Source organism: Sceloporus occidentalis, unplaced genomic scaffold (genome assembly GCF_023333645.1).
Source record: "Sceloporus occidentalis isolate IW3139 unplaced genomic scaffold, rSceOcc1.0.p SCAF_30, whole genome shotgun sequence".
NCBI classification, from domain to species: domain Eukaryota; kingdom Metazoa; phylum Chordata; class Lepidosauria; order Squamata; family Phrynosomatidae; genus Sceloporus; species Sceloporus occidentalis.
Genome location: NW_028317010.1, coordinates 4290096 through 4314276, shown reverse-complemented (window position 1 = coordinate 4314276; position 24181 = coordinate 4290096). Strand labels below are relative to the sequence as shown.

Below are 24181 nucleotides of genomic sequence, written 5' to 3'. Positions count from 1 at the left end.
ATCTTTTAAAATAAACTTCCACCAATCAACCAGAAAACTATTACGCTAAACGGAAACCTGTCGCTTGAAACCCTATCCTCCGATTAACTACTGGCCTACCAAATGCCCTATGAAGCTGCAAGAGGGGGGGGGGGGGGGCGAATAAACTACAAAACGTTTGCGATTAACACAGACTTTAGCTAATGGAATCTCTCAACTGCATTATGTTCCTACATATCCATCAAATTCTAAGAATCCCTTTTTCTTCCTCTGTGCAGTCATCACACCAACTGTTAAATGACCCCACACATAAATGACACTGCTGTCGGGCAAATAATTCAATGTAATATTTTTTAGCACATGACTGACAATGTGCCACCTCTGCAGATACTGGCAATTAACTGGAACAAAATGGGATAAAAACTGTTTTTTGTCAATGCTACATTACTTTTAATAGTGCTGTATTTTATGCTCAGGGCAAAAAATATTTTCTTCCATGGGACTTCCTTTTTAATGATACAAAAGCCACAAAGCTTGTACACAGATGGTTTGCAGTATTATTTCATGCTTTCTATCTAAGTTATGTCTTCTGGGCTGTAACTACCCACCAGAGTGCTTTATCACTAAACAGAGGTTTTACTGTCCTCACTACTTCCAGATCTGAATTACCGAATCTGAAGAGCATACTATTCACACCAAGATGTCCCAAGCAAAACTTTTACATTTTACTGGTAATAAGTACTCTCAGGAGATATGGCTCCTTGTTATGTCAATCTATTAAAATACTCCGAAATAAATAATTCCTTAAAATAAAAAAAAATAAAAAAAAACACCTTTGTTTAAATCTGTAAAATGTGACCTGCAGAACAGGATTAGAAAAGCTTAGCTTGGAAACTATGCTAATACAATATTTAGAACAAAGAACAAAAGTAAATTGTTCAAGGTAAATTATTTCCAATAATATTTCAGTCTGCACATGCTATCAATTGATTAAAAAGTAAGAATATTTCTTAAACTGAGGTGGACAGAAATCGGTAAAAGAAAAAAGTAATCAAGGAAATTATACACAAAGAATTAAGATTTCTGAAGTACGTTAAAGGCTCCTTACACAATGAAGTATACAACTTGCAGGTTCAGCTCAGTAAATTTCAATATTCTACTTGGTTTTGATACCTTTGTTGACTTATTTATATGCCCTGTATGGGATCTGAAAGCTATATAAGTGAAACAGATCATAAAAATAGCCTTCTTGAAGATCTTTTTTTAATAGTGGGTCCTCTGTGTGGCTTCTATAGTGTCTCTGCTTTATTTGATTTGAGCTTTATGTTCCATATCCGGTTTCAGCAATCTAGCCTTGCCTAGAAGCCAGTAACAATATGAAATTAACCATTAAATATATACGCTAAGGGCAGAAAAATGCGTTTTAAATTGTGTTATCTAATTATATAGCAGAATCGCATTATAAACCAATACCATAAAAATGCACATTTGAGGTCCTGCTTAATTAAAATTGATAACAAAAAAATAGCTTTCACAGAAAATTATTTAAAAAAAAAAAATTATTAAAAATCATTACGTCAGTTTGGATTCAAGCCTTTACGTTTCGGAGGCTGTACAAATCTGTGTAAGAAATTATCCAAAGCCTTGCGGTTTTAATGGGACGTCAAGTAATCGAGTGTTTAAACAGTGCAACAATCTCGGTGTACACACACTCAATTTCCATCACAATATATGACACTGCTTCCAATTAGTGAAAGACACCAGCAAGATGTGATATATGATGCAATAGGACAGAAAGGTAATCCAATAGTTTTATGCTGATACGCATAAAAAATATAAAAAATACAAATATTTATGCCAAACAGTACAGAAGCAACCCACACATTAAACTAATAATGCAAGACTAATAATGCAAGAACTAGAGACTAATAATGTATTCATTAGTGACGTAACAATTGGAAATCCAAAAGATGACTGCAACTTCATTTTATATCCCCAGAGTTATAGAGTGCAGTAAAGGTGTATTTAATAAGCTCTACCCATAGAACTGTATGGTCTTGACTATAATAGTTGGGGTTACTTGTTAAGCAGGTTACAATAGAGAATAGATCAGGAGTAATTTATTCCCAATGGGTGGTATATACTCAAGAGTTCATTCTGATACATTTAAAAGCAAGGGACAAGCTGTCTTGTCCCAATCCTGCTATTAATGGTGGAGATAATACGAAAATCTGTAGTGCCTACTGCACTTCAAAAACGGCATGATCATGGCATGGTTAATTAGTTCAGACTGGGAAAACGATTGCTGTGAAATGAGATGACAATATTTTTCACAAAGTTTGTAGCGTACACATGCAACATGTACTATCCATTTACCTTTCAGCATTGTTCTTACAGCTGAGAAGCCAAACAGAGTAAGTGGACTACTTCTTGCCCCCAGCGATGTAGTTGCCTCTAATAGTGCACCACTTATGAAGGTAGAAATTGAAGTCCTGTGCAGGCTTGCACAAAATCCAGTGCAAACATCTTGCTCTGCAGACCGGTGACTGATCGTCTTACAAGGAACCGAGATCAAACGTTTCTCTAGCAAGTACAGAGTATAATCATCATCCAATTCCCGTTGTCCTACATTGTAGATCTGTGAAAACATAAATAGCATCAATATTTAAGTACGAATTAAAGCGGACCTGTCACTAATCTTTAGACTTTACATTAAGTCTGCATGATAAACCTATGTGACTGTGTTAATTAAACTATCAGGCACCTGGATTTTTTAGCTGTCCCATGTTGAAACTAATAATGTGTGAAAAATACATGAAGGTGTCAGGGACTTCTAGTAGCTACTTCAGAAAATATTAAATGCACTACTTTAGTTTAAATAAGTGTCTTAGACGCTGAATGTAAACATACTGTATGCGCCTAAAAATCTTAACTTCTAGAACGGATTAAAATGGATCATATCCCATAAAACGTTTATAAATCACAAATACCGATTTGACCAGACTGTCCTTATAAATTATTCCGCCGGACTTTTTTTTATTTAATAAGTAGGTCAACTTTCAGCCTTTAAATTCTTCAGCGGAAATCAGCTTCAACAAACAAGAATCAAAGTTGGGACAGTCTGACCTTTCTATTCCACAATAGATAAGAAATAAATATTTGGAAAATAATGCTAGGTAAATTGATCATGAAATTAAGCATTTCTTTCTCTTCTTTTCCTAAAACAGAAATCAAAGTTGCTTTTTTAAGACTAACAGTTCTTAGTGTTAGTAAATTAATGCATGCATAGATGCCTTTACTTTGGGTATATTTGGGCTACAAGTTTTGCCACATATATACTTTCCAAACATATCTTTGGACCTAAAGAATGAGTGTTGCTGGAAAGTTCTTTGGACCAAGTGCCAGTTTGACAAGTGCCAGTTTGCCAAGAATGATTTTAGGGAAAAATAAAGGGCCCCCAAGTGTTAAAAGTGACATAAATAATCTTGTCATTTATGGAAGGTGGCAGTGTCCACCCCAGCTAATTGGCAGACACGAGGTGCTGACAGAGAAGTTTGTGACCAGTAGATGGGTCCAGCTTCTTTTTTGTAGCAGAGTGGATCACTCCCCGATCAAAGAAAGCTGCTCTCAACTTCACACTTATACTACATTGATTACATAACAAATCCCCAATCCTTACTAACCCTGGACCCACCATTCCAACCTGTCCCCCACCTTCCATACCATACAAACCACCGCAATCTCTCCAATCTCAAAATTAGTCCATTGTTACCCCAGCACCTCTTTCTCCTGTGGCCTCTGGAATGGAAGCTCTATGTGCAACAAACTCACTGCTGTCCACGACCTTTTCATCTATAACCACCTCAGTCTCTTTGCACTCACAGAAACATCATTTACATTGTCTGACGACACCTCTCCTGTTGCTCTCTCTGTGGTACTCTACACTTTAGCCACACACCTAGACATGGAGACAGAATCCTCCTATCCCCCTGCTGATTCTTTCAATGTCTGCCAACAATTCCCTCTCGTCTTTTGAACTACACTCTGTCCGTCTCCCCAATTGCTCTTTGCGTCACAGATATCTACCGGGCTCCTGACCCTACTTCCCAGTTCTTTGATCACTTTGATGCATGGCTCCCTCACTTTCTTTTCTCCACCATCCCTACATTAATCCAAGGGGACTTCAATATACTTAGATGATCATTCCTCACCTGGCACTTCCAAACTACTTTTGCTCTCCTCCTGAGACTCTCACAATGGACTGCCTCCCCCAAACACCGTGACAGTCATCAAATCTAGTGCTTCCGCTCTCATTTCTCCAACTCTCCCTTCTGTCTGTCTGACCACAACCTGTTAACATTTAACCTTGACATGTCTCCCACACCTCCACTACCCAAAAAACGACCTCAACACTCTACAGCCTACAGACACACTCCAGCCACTTCTCACAAGTATCTCCACCTCCTCCTGTCCTGGTGATGCTACAGCTCAGAACAACCATGCACTCAGTCCTAGATATGGTTGCTCCTGTAAATGTGCCACACCCACGCCGTAAACCTCAGTCATGGCATTCCACACTGACCTGTCTCCTCCAAAGGTATTCATATACTGCCGAGCGCCTGTGGAGGAAGTCTTGTTCACCTGAAGACATCACTTATTAAAAACTCATACTCCGTTCCTATTTATCGACCCTCCATCTCTCCAAACAAACATTTTATTTCATTAATCCTACAAACCCTCCACGCTAATGGCATCTGACACCACTCTTTCCTGGCTCAAATCTTACTTCTGATGGTACTTTTAGTGTCTCATTCACTGGAAATTGCTCCTCCCCCTACTGCTATCTGCTGGTGTTCCTCAGATCTCAGTTTTTGAGCCTCCACTTTTCTTGATCTACACCTCTTTCCTGGTATCTTCCTTTGGCTTTCAGCACCCAAATCTATATTTCCTCTCCTGGCCTTTCATCCTTTCTTCTAGCTTGCCTCACAGACTGTCTTTCAAGAATTACCTTACGGATGGATTACTTTACGGATTGTCCCATTACCTAAAGTTTAACATCTCCAAGACTTAGTTTATGGCAATCCCGCCATTCTCTTTGTCCTCAATTCCTGACCTCTCTCTTACTGTTGACAACTCTACCATCCAACCGACAGACCAAGTTTGCTGCCTTGGTGTCACACTTGACTCTGGTCTTTCCTTCATCCCTCACATTCAAATGCAAATAAAAAAAAAAAAATCTCCCGAATTCACCAATTCCCCACACAAGAAACAACAAGAATATTAATCCACTTCCTTGCGATATCACATCTGGATTATTGCAATTTCCTACTAACTGGTCTCCCCTTTCCACCGCTCCAATCCACCCTCAACACTGCACTAATCCTTCTCAGTTACTGTTCCTCTTCTGCTGTTCCACTATGCCAATCGCTCCATTGGCTCACATGCTATCCAGAGTCAGATTAAAACTTTGACCTTAACAGCTCTGCACCACCTATATCTCTGGCCTCCTATTAAAATATACCCCTAACCACTCTCTTCAGTCTTCTCATGACTTGTGTCTCTCACTCCTGTATTCACGATTTCACCCATGCTGTACCCCTTCTGTGGAATTCCCTTCCCAGTTCCAGACTCTCTCTCATACACGACTTTCAAAACCTCTTTGAAAACCCACCTTTTTTGAGAAGCATACAACCTTTCAACTCTCCCCCATCCAAGCAGTCTTCTCCTACTGTTTCAATTCAACATCAACCATTGACTAGCTTATAAACTCGGAAGATCAGGGCCCTCTTCTCTTTTGTACCAGTATGTTATTGTGTGTGACTTAAAATTATTCCACTAATTGTGGACAAACAGCACTATGGAACCTGCTGGCACTATATATTAATAAATGTAATGTAATATAAACTCATGCATATATGCTTGGATAATAACACAACGAATTCCGGTTTACTGGCACAGATTGCCCATGGTAAAGCAAGTATGTGGTTTTAGGTCCCTGGAGATAATGCAGCTACATAAAAAGAAAATAAAATCTCACGCATTAGCTCTGCACCAACACCACCCACTACATAAACCAACATGTATATAATCATAATGCAAGTTTATTTGCATAGTTATTGGAAAAGAGTGACATAGTGGTTGCCATTTGCTTCTAAGACATGAAATCCTATATCAGCCACCACAGAGTATCTTGTGTAATAAACCTATTTATGATTTTCGTGTTCCGCAGAGAAGGAGGTTTTATTATCCAAGAGCTTCTCTAGCCGGAAATACATTAAATTTCATGGTGTTAATTTGAACTTGTTGCTTCTGGAGAGCCAAAATTAACTATGTTTGTTTTAGGAGAGGTTCATATTAGCTGCTGAATATGATGGTTAATAGAGAGTATTAAATTATATCTTACAATTTTACACGGAGACTTCCATCCTGACGTTTATGAGGAAATTCTTTTACTGACACAATTCATCGATGATGTAAAGGGTATATATGCAAAGTAAACACAAGGTCATTGAGTTTTACCAATATTTTTAGTAGTATATGACACAGGGAGCTTTGCTTTTTAATTGAGGACACCACTTGATAGCTGAACATAGCGATGACATATATTTATGCTAAATGTCGTTATGAACAGCAATGCCTCTCTATACATAAAGTTACTTTCCAAACATAAACTGCTTAGATGCTGCCTCTGTGAATGGGTTTGGAGATGCACATTAAGTAAGTCGATAGGAATAAACAGTTGCACAAATGCTTTAATATAATTCTGTGTTGAGAGTGTATCCTGAGAGAATTAATAAACGCTATGTTTTATGTCTAAATATAGAAGTTACAATCCAGAAAAAGCATTCAAAATATGTGAGATCTGTGGTAGAAAGCAAGCCTTAATGTCTACACTAAATTAAAGTATCTTGAAACAGTTACAGGAAAAAATGCATTGTTGACAAAAAAAGGAGACAGTGTTTCCTCGGATGGATTATATATGAAATAATGGTGTTACTCTAACGTGTGTAAAGTAGTCTTCAAGTCTGTCGCCAGAAAATCTGTTCTTTGTAGAATTTTTTTCAATTCTGCTCCTCTTCGTGGAAGGCTCAGGACTAGTATTTAATTATTTATTCTTCATAATTTACAACTTGAATGAAGAATGTGCTGTGATCTAAATAAACAAACCACCGTTTTTTGGTTTTCTACTTTTGTAATAGTTATATATTTCCTAATTAAGAATTATACCATAATACTGTCACATTGTTCTGGTCTTGACAGAGATGTTGGAACACCATCATCTGCTCAGATAAAGCCACCTTAGTTTTGGGTATAGTGAGTTAGTTTTTAGCATGAATTGTTAACTTTATTATTAATATTTTTATTTATATAGTGTCAACAATTTATGTAGCCCTTCTTACAATACATATATTCAAGAATATAGGACAGACTAAGACAAACCCATACATTAGATTGAGAGGGCCCTGCTCACAAGCTTACACTCTTGAGGGCATGGGGTGAGGAGAAACATAAGGAACAGAGAAAGATGAGAGGTGTTGTATCAGTGACAGGGAAGTTCTTGCAACTAAGATGGTATACTTCTCTGAAGAAGTGGGTTTTTGAAATTTTTCTTGAAGGTTGGGAGGTTTGGGGGAAGTAGGTTCCATAGGTGTGGGGCAGCATGAGTGAAGTCTTGTAGACGGGAAAAGGAAGGATGTGATTAGTGAGGAGGAGAGACTTAGCCAGGGGCGTAATTAGACGCCTCAGGGCCCGGGTGCGAGAATCTGTTAAGGGCCCCCTAAAATGAAAATTCTGGACCAAAACATTCAGGGTTCACTTAGCCAAAACTGAAAATGACCCCCACCTTTAAAAATAATAATAAAAACTCACATGTTTAATAAAAGTAGGTAACACACAATTGGACAAAATTAGCAATATGACTTGGCATGATAGGAGTGTGATTGCTAACAGCAATCACACTCCTATCATACCCAGGCAACGAGTAAATGCTGGTACCTAGGCATGATGGGACTGTGCTCGCTGTGATTGCTGTTAGCAATCACACTCCTATCATGCCAAGTCAGCCAGTACATGCTGGTACAGGGTGGCTGTAAGTGATGTGCAGACCCCATACTGCTGGCAGTATCACTACACAAGGGGGGCAGCTAGCTAGGTTTCAGCATGTACTGGCTGACTTGGCATGATAGGAGTGTGATTGCTAACAGTAGTCACAGTCCCATCATGCCTAGGTTCCAGCACTTACACATCCATCCAGTAAATGCTGGAACCTAGGCATGATGGGACTCTGATTGCTATTAGCAATCACACTCCTATCATGCCAAGTCAGCCAATACACGCTGGTACAGGATGGCTGTAAGTGATGTGCAGACCCCATACTGCTGGCAGCATCAATACACAAGGGGGGCAGCTAGCCAGGTTTCAGCATGTACTGGCTGACTTGGCATGATAGGAGTGTGATTGCTAACAGCAATCACAGTCCCATCATGCCTAGGTTCCAGCACTTACACATGCATCCAGTAAATGCTGGAACCTAGGCATTATGGGACTGTGATTGCTGTTAGCAATCACACTCCTATCATGCCAAGTCAGCCAGTACATGCTGGTACAGGGTGGCTGTAAGTGCAGACCCCATACTGCTGGCAGCATCACTACACAAGGGGGGCAGCTGGCCAGGTTTCAGCATGTACTGGCTGACTTGGCATGATAGGAGTGTGATTGCTAACAGCAATCACAGTCCCATCATGCCTAGGTTCCAGCACTTACACATCCATGCTATCTCACACACACACACACACACACACTCATTTATTCATATAATCATTAATTCACAGATTCATTCCCTCAATCACACACACTCATTCAAACACCCTCCCCACCCCCTTACCTGCACTGCATCTCCCTTCGATGCTGCTCACAGACTTCAGCAGGGGGCGCAGCCTCCCTCTGCCTTCTCTGCTAAAGCACAGAGGAAGTAGGATGTCACGTGAACTCCGCTTCCTCTGTGCTGTCCAGAAGACCCTCCCACAAGTAAGTAGCAGGGCTTGAGGTGCGGCTCGTGTAAGATCGGTTGCCCTGGCCTCGAGGGCCGCATGTTGGACGCCCCTGCCTTATTAAAAAAAAAAAAAAACTTAAAAAAGATTTCGGGCGGCCCCTTGGCTTGGGCCCCCCTGCCACCGGGGCCCGGTCGCAGTCGCGACCCCTGCGACCCCGGTAGATCCGCCACTGGACTTAGCCCATGGAACGAACGTAAAGATCAAGTTGGGGAGTATTTTTTTTTTATGAGCGCAGAAATGTATTTAGGAGAAGTGTTATGGAGGGCCTTATATGTTAGTACCATTGTTCATAAAATGTGATCAAATCTACATCTATGGGTTTTCTTTTTTTTTGCAACCATTCTAGAGTATATTTACTTTGATGTTTAGGGTGATTCTACTGGGCTTCAGCTGGCAGACAGCCACCCTGACATGTATGATACTTTGATAAACGTGGGAATTCATTGTCCCCTCGATGAAGGCAAACTGTCCAGGCCCTGAGACCGCAAAGCAGCGCCAAATAATGATGCTCCCTCCACTATACTTGAGCATCAGGACAAGGTTTTCATGTGGGTATTGTGCCATACATAGTGCTACGTGTTCTTCTTGAACAATTCAACCTTTGTTTCACCAGTCCACAAAACATTTTCCCAGTAGCGTTGTGCAGTGTCAAGGTGGTCTTTGGCAAACTTCAGACATAGTTCACATCAGATGAAGCTTCTTGAGAGTAGAAAACTCATTTCATTGAGTGGACTTTTGTTGTAGTGATTAACCTAGGGGCTCACATACTTTTTCCAACCCACTCTGTGAATGTTTAATTATGTATTCAATATGCACAAGAACAATACAACAATTTGTGTAATTATCTGAAACAGATTGTTCATAATTGTAACAGATGAAGATCAGATCATATTTTAAGACAAATTTATGCATTAATGCTGGTAATTTAAAAAGTTTAATTTACCTTTTCTTGCCACTATATGTGTATGTAATGTGTATGTATTTATACATAATGTGTGTGTTTTCAACTGTTATAATACTTAGAAGATAAAGTTTTTTCAGTTAGGGAACACTAGTGATAAATTAGGTTAACTTGCCAGCCTGTAACGTCAGTTATATGTCATAAAGTATGCATATAAAACGAGTATGAATCTAAATTTATTTAAAGAGAAATTAATTTTAACCATATTTACAGCTTAGCTATGCATTAGTGAACAAGCAATATTTGTTTGAAAGAATATTTTATTAAGAAATGTATTCAATTAAAAGTATATGTGGGCATAGCCAATTCCAAAATAAGTTTAGTAAATACGGACGCATGTGGTGATCTACCCTAAAGTCAGATAATGGTGACATTAACAAATGTAATCCTAAGAAAAACGTTAGCAAACCAAGTATATTTCCATTACATTTAAATGTTTCGTTCATTCCTTTTCCATACTTCATAGATAAACCCTGGTCTTTCACTTTTTTACACTTAAGAAAAATCTATATTTTTTCACGCCTAAGTAGAATCTGGTTACACATTGCATTGATTTCATCAGCATCCTCAATTCTCACATCAACAACTAACTCCATCTCTAAAATATCCAATACAATCCAAATAAACTGCAAATATCACCTTTGCATAAGAGAACCTAATAAAAAAATAAATACACTTAGATTTTATAATTTCAAGCAATGTTATATTGTGATATAATTATCCTTTTCAAGCAAAATGTATTTGTAGACGGAAAAAAAGCTTGCATCATGCAACTTTGACATTGGGAGGTTAAAGTCAACATTCTGATCCAATACAAAAACTAGGTGCATTGTCACAGCCAGCACCAAATTAAGACGCCAGGGGACCATAGAAACAACTTCCATCAGGATGCTAAGATGTGAGACAGCTTTCCAACTGCCCGATATAGCACCTACTGGTTTCGTGACCCCATCATGTCTAGTTGGTAATCGAGATGTCACAGCCTAGCAGCCAAACAAACAAGCTGCCAGCGACCATGGAAGCAGAAAATGCTTGTGACAGGAACGACCTGTCCCCCGACTGGGTACACCCGCCAGACGATTCTTCCTTTTCCCCATGGCCACCGGAACACGAACCTTCAACCCTCAGGCAGGACTAGCGTCGAAGAAAGCAGGAAACACAGCTCTTTGGGAACTGTAGTATATAAAGCATAGCAATACAGTGCTGTAGCCCCCTGACAAGGGCAGCACCGAGGCTTACCACATTTTTTTTTATTTTTTTTTTTAATGCCAGAGGTCGTGCCCTTCGTTCATCTTCTGTCGTGCATTCATCAAACGTGAAGAAAAGGTGCTGCGGTGATCCAAACTGTGGAAGCCACAGTGGAGCCGACTCCCCAATCTTCGTCTTCTGGGACATGCACTCCCCGAAAAGGACATGCATCCCCTTCTTTCCCACCTAGGCAGAAGCCTTGGGTGGGCCAGATCTTCTAGGATCTCCCCGAAAGGAGATCCACTGAAGTCTTCTCGTCTTCCAGTGCGAGAAACTTTCTAAGGAGGACTGGGGGCCAGTGGCACACACCACTTCCCCCACCGATACTGGACCGAGTCTTCGGAGGCTCAGCTTCACTGTAGCTTCAGGCGACCCAATGGTGCTTAACTCACTTTCGAAACCTGAATCAAAAGTGCTCTGAATTTGAAAAAACAGAAAAGTGTCAGTGCCTAAATAAGTGCCAGTGAAGGCCCCAGCCAATGGCTGGTAAGATAAATTCACCCTCCACCACCAGCCAATGGCCTAGGCAATTCGGGAGTGGGTATAAAAAGTGCATCATGAGGGGGATCCAAGGTGACTACAACGTGCTTATCAACCCCTGCAAAGTGAAAAAAAAGTATACCCCCACACACTCATCACAGTGCCGAGTGCCCGAGCGGATCCATGCTAGGGAACACTATAACACCTCGGGCTCTCTGAAGCCATCCCCAGCCCTAAGGCCAGAGGACCAAGCTTTCCCTCTCTCACAGGTACTTATTTGATCTTAGCCAAAAGGCTGAGGCTTACCCCAAGAACAAGACAGGACTTGTACTGAGGTAAAACAGGAACTAACTTTATTGAGGAAACAATCACCACCAGTCTCCAAGAGCCTTTCACGATGAGTTACGACCAGCATGCATCACGCCATACTCGGGCACTCGGCACTGTGATGAGTGTGTGGGGGTATACTTTTTTTTCACTTTGCAGGGGTTAATAATTCTACCCCTGTACAAGTCACTAGTCAGACCACACATGGAATACTGTGTACAGTACTGGGCACCAGTGTACAAGAAAGATATAGTGGAGCTGGAGAGGGTTCAAAGACGGGCAACCAGAGTAATAAGGGGAATGGGAGGACTACAGTACCCAGAAAGATTATCAGAATTGGGGTTATTTAGTTTGGAAAAAAGACGGCTTAGGGGGGACTTAATAACTATGTATAAATATATAATGGGACAGTACAGAGATCACTCCCAGGACCTATTTATACCCAGGACTGTATCTATAACAAGGGGACATCCTCTACGGCTGGAGGAAAGAAGGTTTCTACACCAGCACAGACGGGGGTTCTTTACAGTAAGAGCGGTGAGATTATGGAACTCTCTGCCAGAGGAAGTGGTGATGGTAAACTCAATAAAAGAGTTCAAAAGGAGCCTGGACGTGTTTCTTGAAAGCAATAATATTACAAGTTATGGATATTAGATTAATAGGGACAGAACGTTGATCCAGGGATTTATTCTGATTGCCATATTTGGAGTCGGGAAGGAATTTTCCCCCTGGTATGGGGCAATTGGCATCTGCTTCATAAGGGTTTTTTGCCTTCCTCTGGATCAACACAGTAGGGACACAATATGTATATAGGTTGAACTTGATGGACTTTGGTCTTTTTTCAACCTTATGAACTATGTTACTATGTTACTATGTTACTATATGTAAAACTCAATATGCAGATCATATGCAAATTAGCTATAACAGAAAAAAACACCAACTTACACAATCCTGCCATTAGAACCAATAATACTGGCCAGACAGAGGAAAACTGGGATCTAGAGAGCTTTGGCTCTCTCACCGTTGCCACCCTGTCCGTAGTAGTGTAATGGTTAAGGTATTGGACTTGGCTTCTTGAGGTTCTGAGTTCAATTCCCTAAGGCTTCACCGTTGCTACCCTGTACCCCTAATCAGGTACAGGGTGACTTAAACATAAATCCAAGCAAGGGAACCAGATTTTGCACTGCAGTTAGTGTCCACTGTCACCTGCTGGAAGTATGTAATGCAATCCAGGGGTCCACCATCTATAATGGTAAATACAGCCTCCAGGCGCACCCCAAGGCCTAAGTAACAGAGGCTTCTGTGACACAGATTTTTTTACGTATATATTTTTAAACAGACCTTCTTAGGCTATATCTACTATTATCCCAGATACACGAGTTGATTTAAAAAACACAACAGTATTATGGTCACTAGCTCTTCATTGTGTCATCCAGAACAAGAAAAATGTTAAATACAAAATGCAACGTGTACAGTAGTGGTTGAAGCAGCCATTGAGTAGCAGAAAAAAAATTAGGAGATCTTCCCATGGATGGGAATGGGGGATCTCGTTAGAGCCTCCCATGATGTTCATTATGCCAAGGCTGGTGCTGACTGGCAGTAACAATATCACATGGCAGAAATAGCAGGGCTAGGGGTGGAAGGGGCAAGTGCATAGGGAGAAACCATGATAATTTAAGGGCACCAATCAGCATATGCATATGATGGCTAGAATTTGCCTTTAACCTCCCACAGCTTCCCCCCCATGCAGAACTGTCAATTGATCATGATAAGATCATATTTTTTTTTTTCATAATGCAAAGAGAAAATCTAGTATTTTCCTAGCATAGCTAGGCTAAGTGTCAAAGTACTGGGAAGTTCATTACATACTAAACATACTGGCAGTGATCAGCTGAGGACAGAGCAAATGCTTGAGATGCTTAGAGTGATGGAGATGGATGATTATTTTTTAGATCCGTCTTGCTTTAAAGATTTAAGAAGGTGTTTATAGTTGAAGCGTCAGACTCTGTCTGCATTGGTTATGAAAACTAATAGCTCAAAAATTTCCGGCCACAAAATAATCAGCTGTTGAAACCAATACACTCACAATCAGACTCACGAAACTGCCACCTGTTCATTAGTATTTACTATACTTTGACACAAGATCCTTGTCTAACTCCTTTACGTTCTTTGCCCTAAAAATAAATGTTTTGTAAAATGTATCTTTACGATTTACATAAAATTAATCTTATATTATGTTTGGATTAGATGAGGAACCCAGTGTGCAGAGATAGTGACAATAGTCTCAAAGAACAAGTAACGAAGTCCAAACAACGGTCAGGCAAGCCGGGTCAGAAGAGGAGAAATCAGGGTAGTCATGATCAGGCAAAAATATCAGCAACGGTAATCGAAACAGAATCTCTGCAGAGTATTAATCTCAGCCGTTAAAACAACCGAGCACTGAATGGAAGATAGTGCTCTGCTGTTAAACTTGCTGCACTTCTAAGTCCAGCACCCAACTATAATGACTTGCAGTGCGCGTTCTGTCACCTCAACAGGGGTATAGGACAAGAAGGGGGCATGGCGTACACGGACGTGCACATCATTGCTCCTGCTGGGACAGCAGCGGAGGAGGCACGCCGCAAGCACCCGTCAGACGCGGGCACAGCACGGACCGTGTATGGCGAGGACTGCGACACTCCCGGGGGACGGGGAGAGGAGGCAGCAAAGGAGCTAAGTATCGAGTACCCGTTAAACCAGTAGAATGCAGGGGAGTGGCATTTGTCTATGGTCACTCTTTTCCCATGTTCTGCCTACTACCTCTCACTTTTGACATGGGGGTGCAGCTAGTCCCAATAATAGGGTGGTGTTAGCCCGAAAAAAGGCTTTTAGTGGGAGGGAACTGGGCAGTGACTAGTCTCGGGTGTTGCTAGCCCTGCAACTACGCAAAGCCATTCCCCTAGGAGAGGGAGAGCTACTGGATGCTGACCCCAGGAAGCGTCAAGGAGTGTGTACCGTAGACTGCAAATGTAAGGAGCAGCATGTGTTTTAACAGATACTCAGAGACATCACTACTAAAGCCTGGCTACAATACCAAAGAGATTTTACCTACATTTTCAAAATAGCATTAACAATGGTAGAAACCAGTAATACAAAACCACTCAATGTTCGGTCAATTAATATTACAGATAGAATATTAAATTCTACTGAGTTTTAAGAGATCAGACTGGGAAACAGCTGTATGGCTCAAACACATCTCAAAATTAAAAAGTGTGAATCTTTTTCTAGTTATGAACAAATGGGCAAATGCTGACATTTTGGGGATGTTCTGTGTAGATGTACTTCAATATGGGTGGCTCAGAATGATGTTATAGCTATTCAAATTATTAAAACCTGGAACATTTGCAAGTTTGGCATGCGATGGCAAATTCAGTTTGTTCCACACTATTTGGGATTATGTAAGGGACCACCCTCTGTGGGCCTTCAGACCACCTAAAGTAATTTATAGCAGTTGTAAACACTAACAGCAAATTAACTGAGGTCAGGGTTGGCATGTACATACATGTTCAGATTCACAACTCACAAAACAAGTGTCACTTGTGTTGTCTGTGAACTGTGATATAGCACACAAAGAAGGTAAGAAGGCTGCCTGTGGGGCCTTATTTCATTAATCCATTGCTGCATATCTTACCTGTGAAGTGTACGGTAAGTAATCCTTACACAAAAACATATGAAAACATTATATATCCGCTACATCTAATTATATATATCGTTTTTAATTTACCAGAGATATAGCAGTTTTAGGTGGGACTTATCCTCACCATATAGCCACATATATAGAAACACTACAACACAAAGTCTCTCAATCAGGTCTACACAATATTCACAGGTGGAATAAATGTGTGTTATTTTTCATTAATCTCTCTCGAAGATCTCTCTTCCCAATTTCTAAAAAAAAGCTGGCTTGTAAAAAATTTTCTGCCTCCTATATAGATTTATCCAGTCCAGCTTGCAACTTTCCCTTTACTCTACTGGCTGGAGTGTAGGGCAACCTATCTAAACCTGACAGTTTAAGAAAGTTAAATAAATGAGTGATTATTAAATCCAGGTGAGTGTCCATTACTTTCCATTGGGGAGTTATAATAGCCCACAGTGAATTCTGGCCTGGAATTCTTAAAACAGGTTTTCACGTTGTCAGAGAATCAGGCCACCCTGCTCTCTGGATCCTCCACAGAGATTTGTAATCATTTTACATGCTACATATGCAACGGGCAACTAAAGCAAAGGACAGAAATGCTTTACAAATCGCCAAGTGATCATGGGAAAGAAAGGTTTCTTCTACAATGCCTTCGGTAATGGAGCATTGCAAGAGAACATCTCTTAATTTCGCAGCATGTAGTCTTAGATGTATTCCGACATAGGGGGTATATGAAAGCCATCAGGAGGGGTGTTTATTGGATTTGACAGCAGATAAGAAGCATTTCCTGATATAAAGACCTTAATCATTCTCTTGTCTTGTCTTAGATTCAGGATAGCTTTATTTCTATCCAAAGCATGTTTTCATTCTTTAGTGGAGAAAAAATTCTTGGGCAATAGACAGCAACATCTAACAGATTTTAGTACTTAAGTATAAATTATCTTGATGCTGATATATTTGTCAAAATTCACATAAAAAACATGATGAGGTTATGTGATGCATCTTCAAGATGTGTTATAGGTTAAAGGGAGAAAAAAAAAAGAAAGGTGCATAGTAAACCTTGATATTATTAAAATTCCATTTTTTTTGTGTAGCTAGATATTTTCAGCACATGATTTATTAAAAAACCTTCACAAAAAATAATTTGTTTAGAAGTAGATAAAAATAAATTTGGTTTTCAAAATGAAATTGGTGTGAGTTGCACGTTGCTTGTATTTTCTGATGTAACACATGTTTATGTAAAGCTTCTTAAAGAAGTGTACATTGGAATAATCACAAGCATTCTACGTTATAAAAACAAAGCAAGCTACCCAATATAGAATCCTCAATACCACAATGCATCAAGGACCCCACAAGGCATCCCAGGGATAACAAGAACTTCTCAATGTGACTGTAAACACAAATGCATTTCTCTATAACTAGTATGCATTATATGACCAAAAGCATAGGAACACCCTTCTAATTATTGAGTTTAGGTGTATTTAGCTACATCCATAAAATAAAGCATATCGCCATAAACAAACATCAACAGTAGAGTGGGCCACAATGAAAAGCTCAGTTCATGAAATGTCTGCCCTCCTAGATCTGTCCCGGTCCACTGTATGTGCTATTATTATGAATCAGGAGCATCTAGGAGTAACAGCTCAACCACGCAGCAGAAGATCACACACACTCATAGAACGGGGTCGTGCCAAAGCGCATAATGTGGAAAACGCCTTTCCACTGTAGCATCACTCACTACAGAGTCCCAAACTGCCACTTGAGGAAACATCAACACAAGCTCTGTCTGTCAGGGGCTTCGTGGAAATGGGTTTCCTTTGCCAAGTAGCCACACACAAGCCGAAGATCACTATGTGCAATGCCAAGCTCCTGCCTACTGTAAAGGTTGTTTTCTGGGTTTAGGCTAGGCCCCTTAGTTCCAGTGAAGGGTAATGTTATTGCCACAGCATAGACATTTTAGAAAATTGTGTGCTTCCAACTTTGTGGCATCAGTGTGGGGAAGGCCATTTCCTGTTCCAGCATGTCTGTGCCCCAGTGCACAAAGCAAGGTCCATAAAGACATGGTTCGATGAGTTCGGTGCGAAGAAACTTGAATGGCCTGCACAGAGCCCTGACCTTAACCCCACCGAGCACCATTGGGATATATTTGAACGCCAATCACAAGCCAGGCCTTTCTGTCCAGTATCAGCGCCTGACCTCACAAATGTTCTTTTAGATACATGGGCACATATTCCCACAGATACACTCCAAAATCTTATAGAAAGGCTTCCCAGAAGAATGGAGGCTGTTATAGCTGCAAAGAGGGTGACGGGGCGTCCATAATAAGGCTCATAGATTTGGAACGGGATGTCCAAAAAGCTTATATAGGCGTTATGGGTCAGGTGTCCACATACTTTTGTTTATATAGTGTATCTTGTGATTTTAGATCATGACACAATAAAGCTCAGAATTTTACATTTGTCTAACACATGGCTTCTAATGCAGGCAATCATCTTTTCCCACTATAGTCAAATGTAGATTGTTTGTTTTTTATTCCAATTTAGATCATCTGGCACAAAAACAAAAAAACTTGAACTGATCTTGTCTCAGCCCCAAGGGATATAAATATAACAATTCTTCCATGGGATTGTCCTAGCCTGAGAGTTTTGCTTTCTAAAACTGTATTTTCAATTATGACTGTTGTATAAGAGCACATTCTTACATTTTTCATCCCATTGATTTGTAACCACAGATAGAAGTCAATGTACTGTTTTAATAAATTACAAAAGTGATGTAAAAATGATACCTTAAACCGGTCACTACTAATGGCTAGTAATCAAAATCTGATCCTTAAGTTTATTCTCCAAATGTCTGAATAGGTAAATTCTGTGAATATGCAGTTTATTAGTATACTTATAATTGAGCAATTGATTAATTGCAACATATTAATTCAGTTCAATGAAGAAGTGAAACAAGTTTTGATGAATAAAGCAATTAAAGTCATTTCTTGAAAATGTGCTAAGGTTGTTGAAGGTTGTTTAAACTAATTGATACTTTTCCCCATGATATCCATATAACATTTTGCTTATTTTGTAGCAAAAATAATTGATTTTAAAATGTGTTATTGTATGATGAAGAGTATATATTCATAGGACATGTGGGATGTTTAATTAACCACTTAAGGACTAATGCTGAAGCATTTAATATGTCTTTTCATCCATATTTTACTTATCACATACTTTTTTGGAGGGAGGGGTGGTTTCACAAACAAGTATGGCTTTCGTTTGAAAGCTAGCGCAAATGAAAAGAGAAAAAAAAAATAGGATCCGTACAGATCCTAAAAACAACTAATGCATTAGGTTTTGTAATTACTAGGCAAGTATCAAAATATAAAAAGTCACATCTCTTTTCGCTTGTTTAATGAGGCAGAAACTGTCTTCTCATTGTGATCGTTCTTCCTGCTGATCACAAACTATCAGGGAGCAAGGCTCTGCATCCATGTGTTATTGAACACAGTATGTGTGATTATCAAAATGATCTCCAGCAGTCCAACTCATGTGGCAAAGAGAAGTGAAAGCGTTTGCCAGCCGCAGGTTGATGCGCACGTGATTGTCTCTAGAAGCCATCACACGTGCGGAAATCTCTGAGATTGCTGCCTGCGTCTCTGGGAATCAACAAAACCACTCCATGTCTCTGAATGTGCTCAGAGTGACACATATATGCATCACCTGGCATTAAACGCAGCTATTCTGTGACCTATATGTCACTCTTCAAGGTGCTAAAAGATGCAAATAAGAGCACTGCACCAATGAAAAGACATGCCTGTGTGCCTCTAATAAACATATTCGTGTTTGAATAAAGTGTTCATTCGTTTTCAAGTAATGATCATTTTAGTTTATCAATGACACTTCAAGGTGATAATCTTACAATGTGGTTAACAGCATTTCTGCTCTTAAGTGTTGAAAACCAGACCAAACCTGACCATTAATATTAGCAAGACCTTGTATATAGTACACTTTCATAAAATCCAATGAAATTGACCACTGTTTTCATCTTACTAAGTGTGACAAAAAAAAGGGCATTTCTAGCAGAAAGTATTAAAAGTGGATTGCGGCAGTTACTGCATCAATTTAACAATTTTGCACCAAAATTTCACTTTACGCCTCAATGTATCGTAAAGTTAGTCTTGACAATATCTCTACCCCACAACAAAAAGAAGACGTTTCCTCTGGCACTCACAAGAGAGGGCACAATAAAAAGAATAAAATGTGAAAGAGGAAAAAAAAGGTTTGAAAAACAGTTATGCATGTTGTGTCTCAAAAGTACTTTGTGAACAATGTTTGCTCCTTGCTTTGGGAAAAAAACAAATACAGCGAGATCAAGTACACTAAACGTATTCCGAGTACGCAAATACTGTGGGTAATGCAAATATACCAAAAGCAGGTTAGCGCAGACAAGTAGTTTGTCTCTATATGTTGCTGAATTACACCCACCTTGTTTCAGCCACAGCTCCAAACGGTAGAGTATAAATGGAGCTACCTGCTGAGAATAACCACAGTGTGGACAGAATATCTCATTACAGAAAAGCTTAATTGTGTATTTTTTAGTTACAAGGTAGATGACCTTTAGCATAAATAAATCAACCTTATGCTTTTAGCAAGAAAATTAAACGTAAACATAATCAGGTTGTTACTCATCACTTTAAAATTTGTGACGTTCAGAAATTTCAATAAATTCTGATTTTAATAATATATGTCACTTAGTAAAACTCACACACCAAGTAAATACATACTGACAAATGCTATATAATAACACGTTTCAAGCATAAATATCGGGTATGCCATCTTACTATATGGCCATATAGTGCTTTACCAGCCGCTACATCAAAGTTACTCTAATCTTGGCAAGTCCTCTCCAATCCTAACATGGCTGTATTGCTTACCATGGAGTGGAATCAGGGTTACTGCATTACTTTTAACCCCACCGAGACGGAATGTACAGCATTAATTGATGCCATTAATGATGCACAACCTTATAAAAAACAATATATACAATATAATAGATATAAATTAAATGAAAGGTCTCCATATAAAAATACCCTTTGGGTATTGCTAAGGTGAGTAACAAAGGGGGTTATGTATAAAAAGTGATTTATATTCCCCATACTAACCAACAGGATGATTTTCAATGTTTTATTCATGGGTGGAAGGTTATAAGAATTTTTGCACATTATGTAATAATGCCAATAAACGAGAGGTCCTAGATAGTGTTAGAAGGAAATGCTACAGATGAGGAACCTGCAATTGGGGATCGCTAAAAATACTTGAAACACTGGCCATGCACTCTAGAACGCACTAATACCACCTTTTTTTTATAATTATGGATTACGTCACAGATAAGGAGGCACCATATGAAAACATATGTGCCGCGATATAGCCCGTTACTGCGGTCCTTTAATAAAGTATGTGACATTACCTACTTTATTAGATCAATCTTTGGTGTGCATGGTGGTTCCTTTTACTTGTTTACCATGCATAATGGAATGGATAATCACAACTAGACATCGGTGGGTATAAGATTACTTCCATTACAACTGAATGGTTGTATCGTAATGAGTTTGCAAACACCAAAACTAAGAGCGGGAATAGGCAGAAGGGGGGTCATGTACAACAATTTTCAATGCCATTAATGATGTACGACCTTTAAAAATGAAATGAAAGTAGGGCTGCAACAATTAAATCGAACAAATCGATAATAATCGATAATGAAAATCGCTGTCTACAATTTTCATTATCAATTAACCGCTCTGAAAAATACCCCTCTTCTTATATTCGACCTCAAATCGAGGCCGGATTATAAGACTAAGATCCAGATGCCCCACAGCGCTGCAGGAGACCTGGATCCTCCTCTCTAGCAGCCAGCGGACGTCTGTGTGACACATGCAGACAACCACTGCTGCTGCCGGCTACTTCTGCTTCTATGACGAAGTGCTGGCATGACATGACCTTGCGGTGCTCCATCATAGAAGCCCCGGCGGAGGTGCTGGGCAGCAGCAGAGGTTGTCTACGCGCATCGTGCAGACGTACGCTGGCTGTCTCCACTAGACACCAGAGAGTCTGGAGCACGGGGGGGGGGGCAAGTCTGGGGATGCATTAGTAAGTCTAGAGTGGCATATCAGGGGGGGGCATAAGGCATATCAGGGGGACTGAGTGGCAAGACTGGGGTCAGATGTGCATAACTAGTAATAAAAACAAGAAATGCATTTTTCTCAATCATAGTTTTTATGAAATATGAAAAAATAGTTTACATGTGAATATTTACTAGTAAAACTTTTTTAGGTATTAAAACCTAGTTTAAGAAATAGAGTTCAGGTTATTCTACCTTGTAGCTTTTATTTTTATGTCATAGTAAAATAAAAAGAAAGATTAGAGAAATGCCGTTGTGATAAAGGTGTTGTGTGCACAGAGTACGACACACTTGTAAACATGTAAATTTTAAGTTTTTTATTCTGCTGTTTGCTTTTAACACCCAGTTTGTTCATTAAATTATTTTAAATAAATTTGCATATTGTTGTTTTAACCGGTTAATTGAAAACATAATCTGCCAACTAATCTGAAAATAATCATTAGTTGCAGCCGTAATTAAAAGGTTTCCATGTAAAAATACCCTTTGGGTATTGCTAAGGTAACAAAGGGGGGTTATGTATATATATATATATATATATATATATATACACACATACACTTATAATAAAAAAAAAGCTTGGAACATGAACTTAATGGCAACGTTTTTTAAAGATAACAAATGCATTATACAAACAAGGACATAGACAAGACATGTTTCTATTTATTTACAATTCTTTGTCCCAGTTATTCTACACTACCACTATATCATCGTTATCTAAGAGGGTAACCATTACTGTTCTACATACTTCGTCCTCATGTTATTATAATAAAATACAACTCTAATACATCTCTGTTCACATGTGAAATATGGCATTGCTGTGTTAATTCCAATGGGAGACATTCACAGAGAGAACAGTGCTTAACAACATTTCAAATGTTTTCCATTCAAACTCTTCCATTAGACGAAAGTAAAACAACACCAATCACAATACATAAAATAAATTAACCACAAATCGGGAATGGCATAGTCTGTTAAACCCTAATTTTAAAGCTGCTGTAAATTATAATGTAGTGGCAAGATACTTGGATTTAAAAACAGAGACTGTTCCTAGAAACTGAATATAATAGGAAGTTATGCAAGTGTTATGGTAGTTAGCTAGTTAGAACACCATAGCCATCAATACATCGAACTCGTTATGAATGTTAAAGCAACAAAGCTTTGCGTTATCTTATGTATTCTGACATAAAACACATATAAAAATATATGACAATTCCCAATATTACATACAGTGCTACAATCAAGTAAAGAAAATTGTGTACCTGTTTAGAAAGCAACACATTTCCTGGGTCCCATCTACTTCTTCACAAATCACTTAAAAAGGGAATTAAATTTGCGAAACAAAAGCGGATTTAAAGAAAAAGAAAAAAAAAGGCAGGAGGAACAAGCACTTCAGTACCGAGTATGCTTCTCATCAGAGGAAATGTCTATGAATGAACAGAAAAGCAGTTGGAAGCCAAATCATAATCGTTCTGCTGAATTTCACATAGTCCTGCCTCACCTCAACAGATCCTGTGAAACTTGTTGCTACAGTTAATGAGGAAAAGGCTCCTTGAAGACTCAGAGAAAAAAAAAAACTTAAAGCTGATATCTGGCATTTGTCATTTTCTGTGAACGCGCACTCATGCTTGCATGTTTACATTGCTGATAATTAAAGTCATGTAATGCATCATTAAAAACAGTTGCGCATTACCAGAGATGACTAAGGATGGGTGGTGGAACGCAAAAAGAAAATAAGATTACGCCTAATAATTCAGATACACAAGCACATACTAATAACCCTTTGATGCAATAGGCTAGTTGTAAATATATAAAGAATTTAAGAATATTCCTGCAATCTATGGAGGTTTCTTTTTGTTCTGCAAATACAGTTTGGGCATATTTTACGCTGCTTCAATAGAACAAACAGTGCATGATTCAAAGCAAGTATAAATGTCATTGGTGATAAATGTCTTTATTAGGTTTTCAAAATGTGCAGGCTCATTTCGGAATTATATGAGTTTAGGAATAAAGTGTAATTTCCCTTATATGGGAAATTCAAAACATTACTTATCCCATTACGTTAAGAGCCAAGGAACACTGGAAGATGTGCTGTTTACAATTAATTTGAACTGCTTTCCCAAACAAAATGGCAATGTCTCCCTCTCCTGGTCATGTGACCCGAACACTTCATTTTCAACAATTTTATTTGCATTATTCCGCTATAACCTTTGAAAAAAAAAAATCATTAAAACCTACAATTACCCAGATTTAAAAAAAAAAATAAAAAAAAAAAAATGTATAATCATCTGCATG

The 24181-nt window shown here is 39.1% G+C and overlaps 1 protein-coding gene across 1 annotated transcript in view; it reads right to left on the bottom strand.

Annotated features, from left to right (window-relative positions):
• Positions 1–24181, bottom strand: part of LOC149298936 (1-phosphatidylinositol 4,5-bisphosphate phosphodiesterase epsilon-1-like) — a 104532-nt gene that overhangs the window by 66399 nt on the left and 13952 nt on the right. The window contains exon 2 of the mRNA XM_089486787.1: positions 2356–2617. Within this exon, the coding sequence (XP_089342913.1) occupies positions 2356–2617 (262 nt within the window). The remainder of the gene's footprint in view (positions 1–2355; positions 2618–24181) is intronic.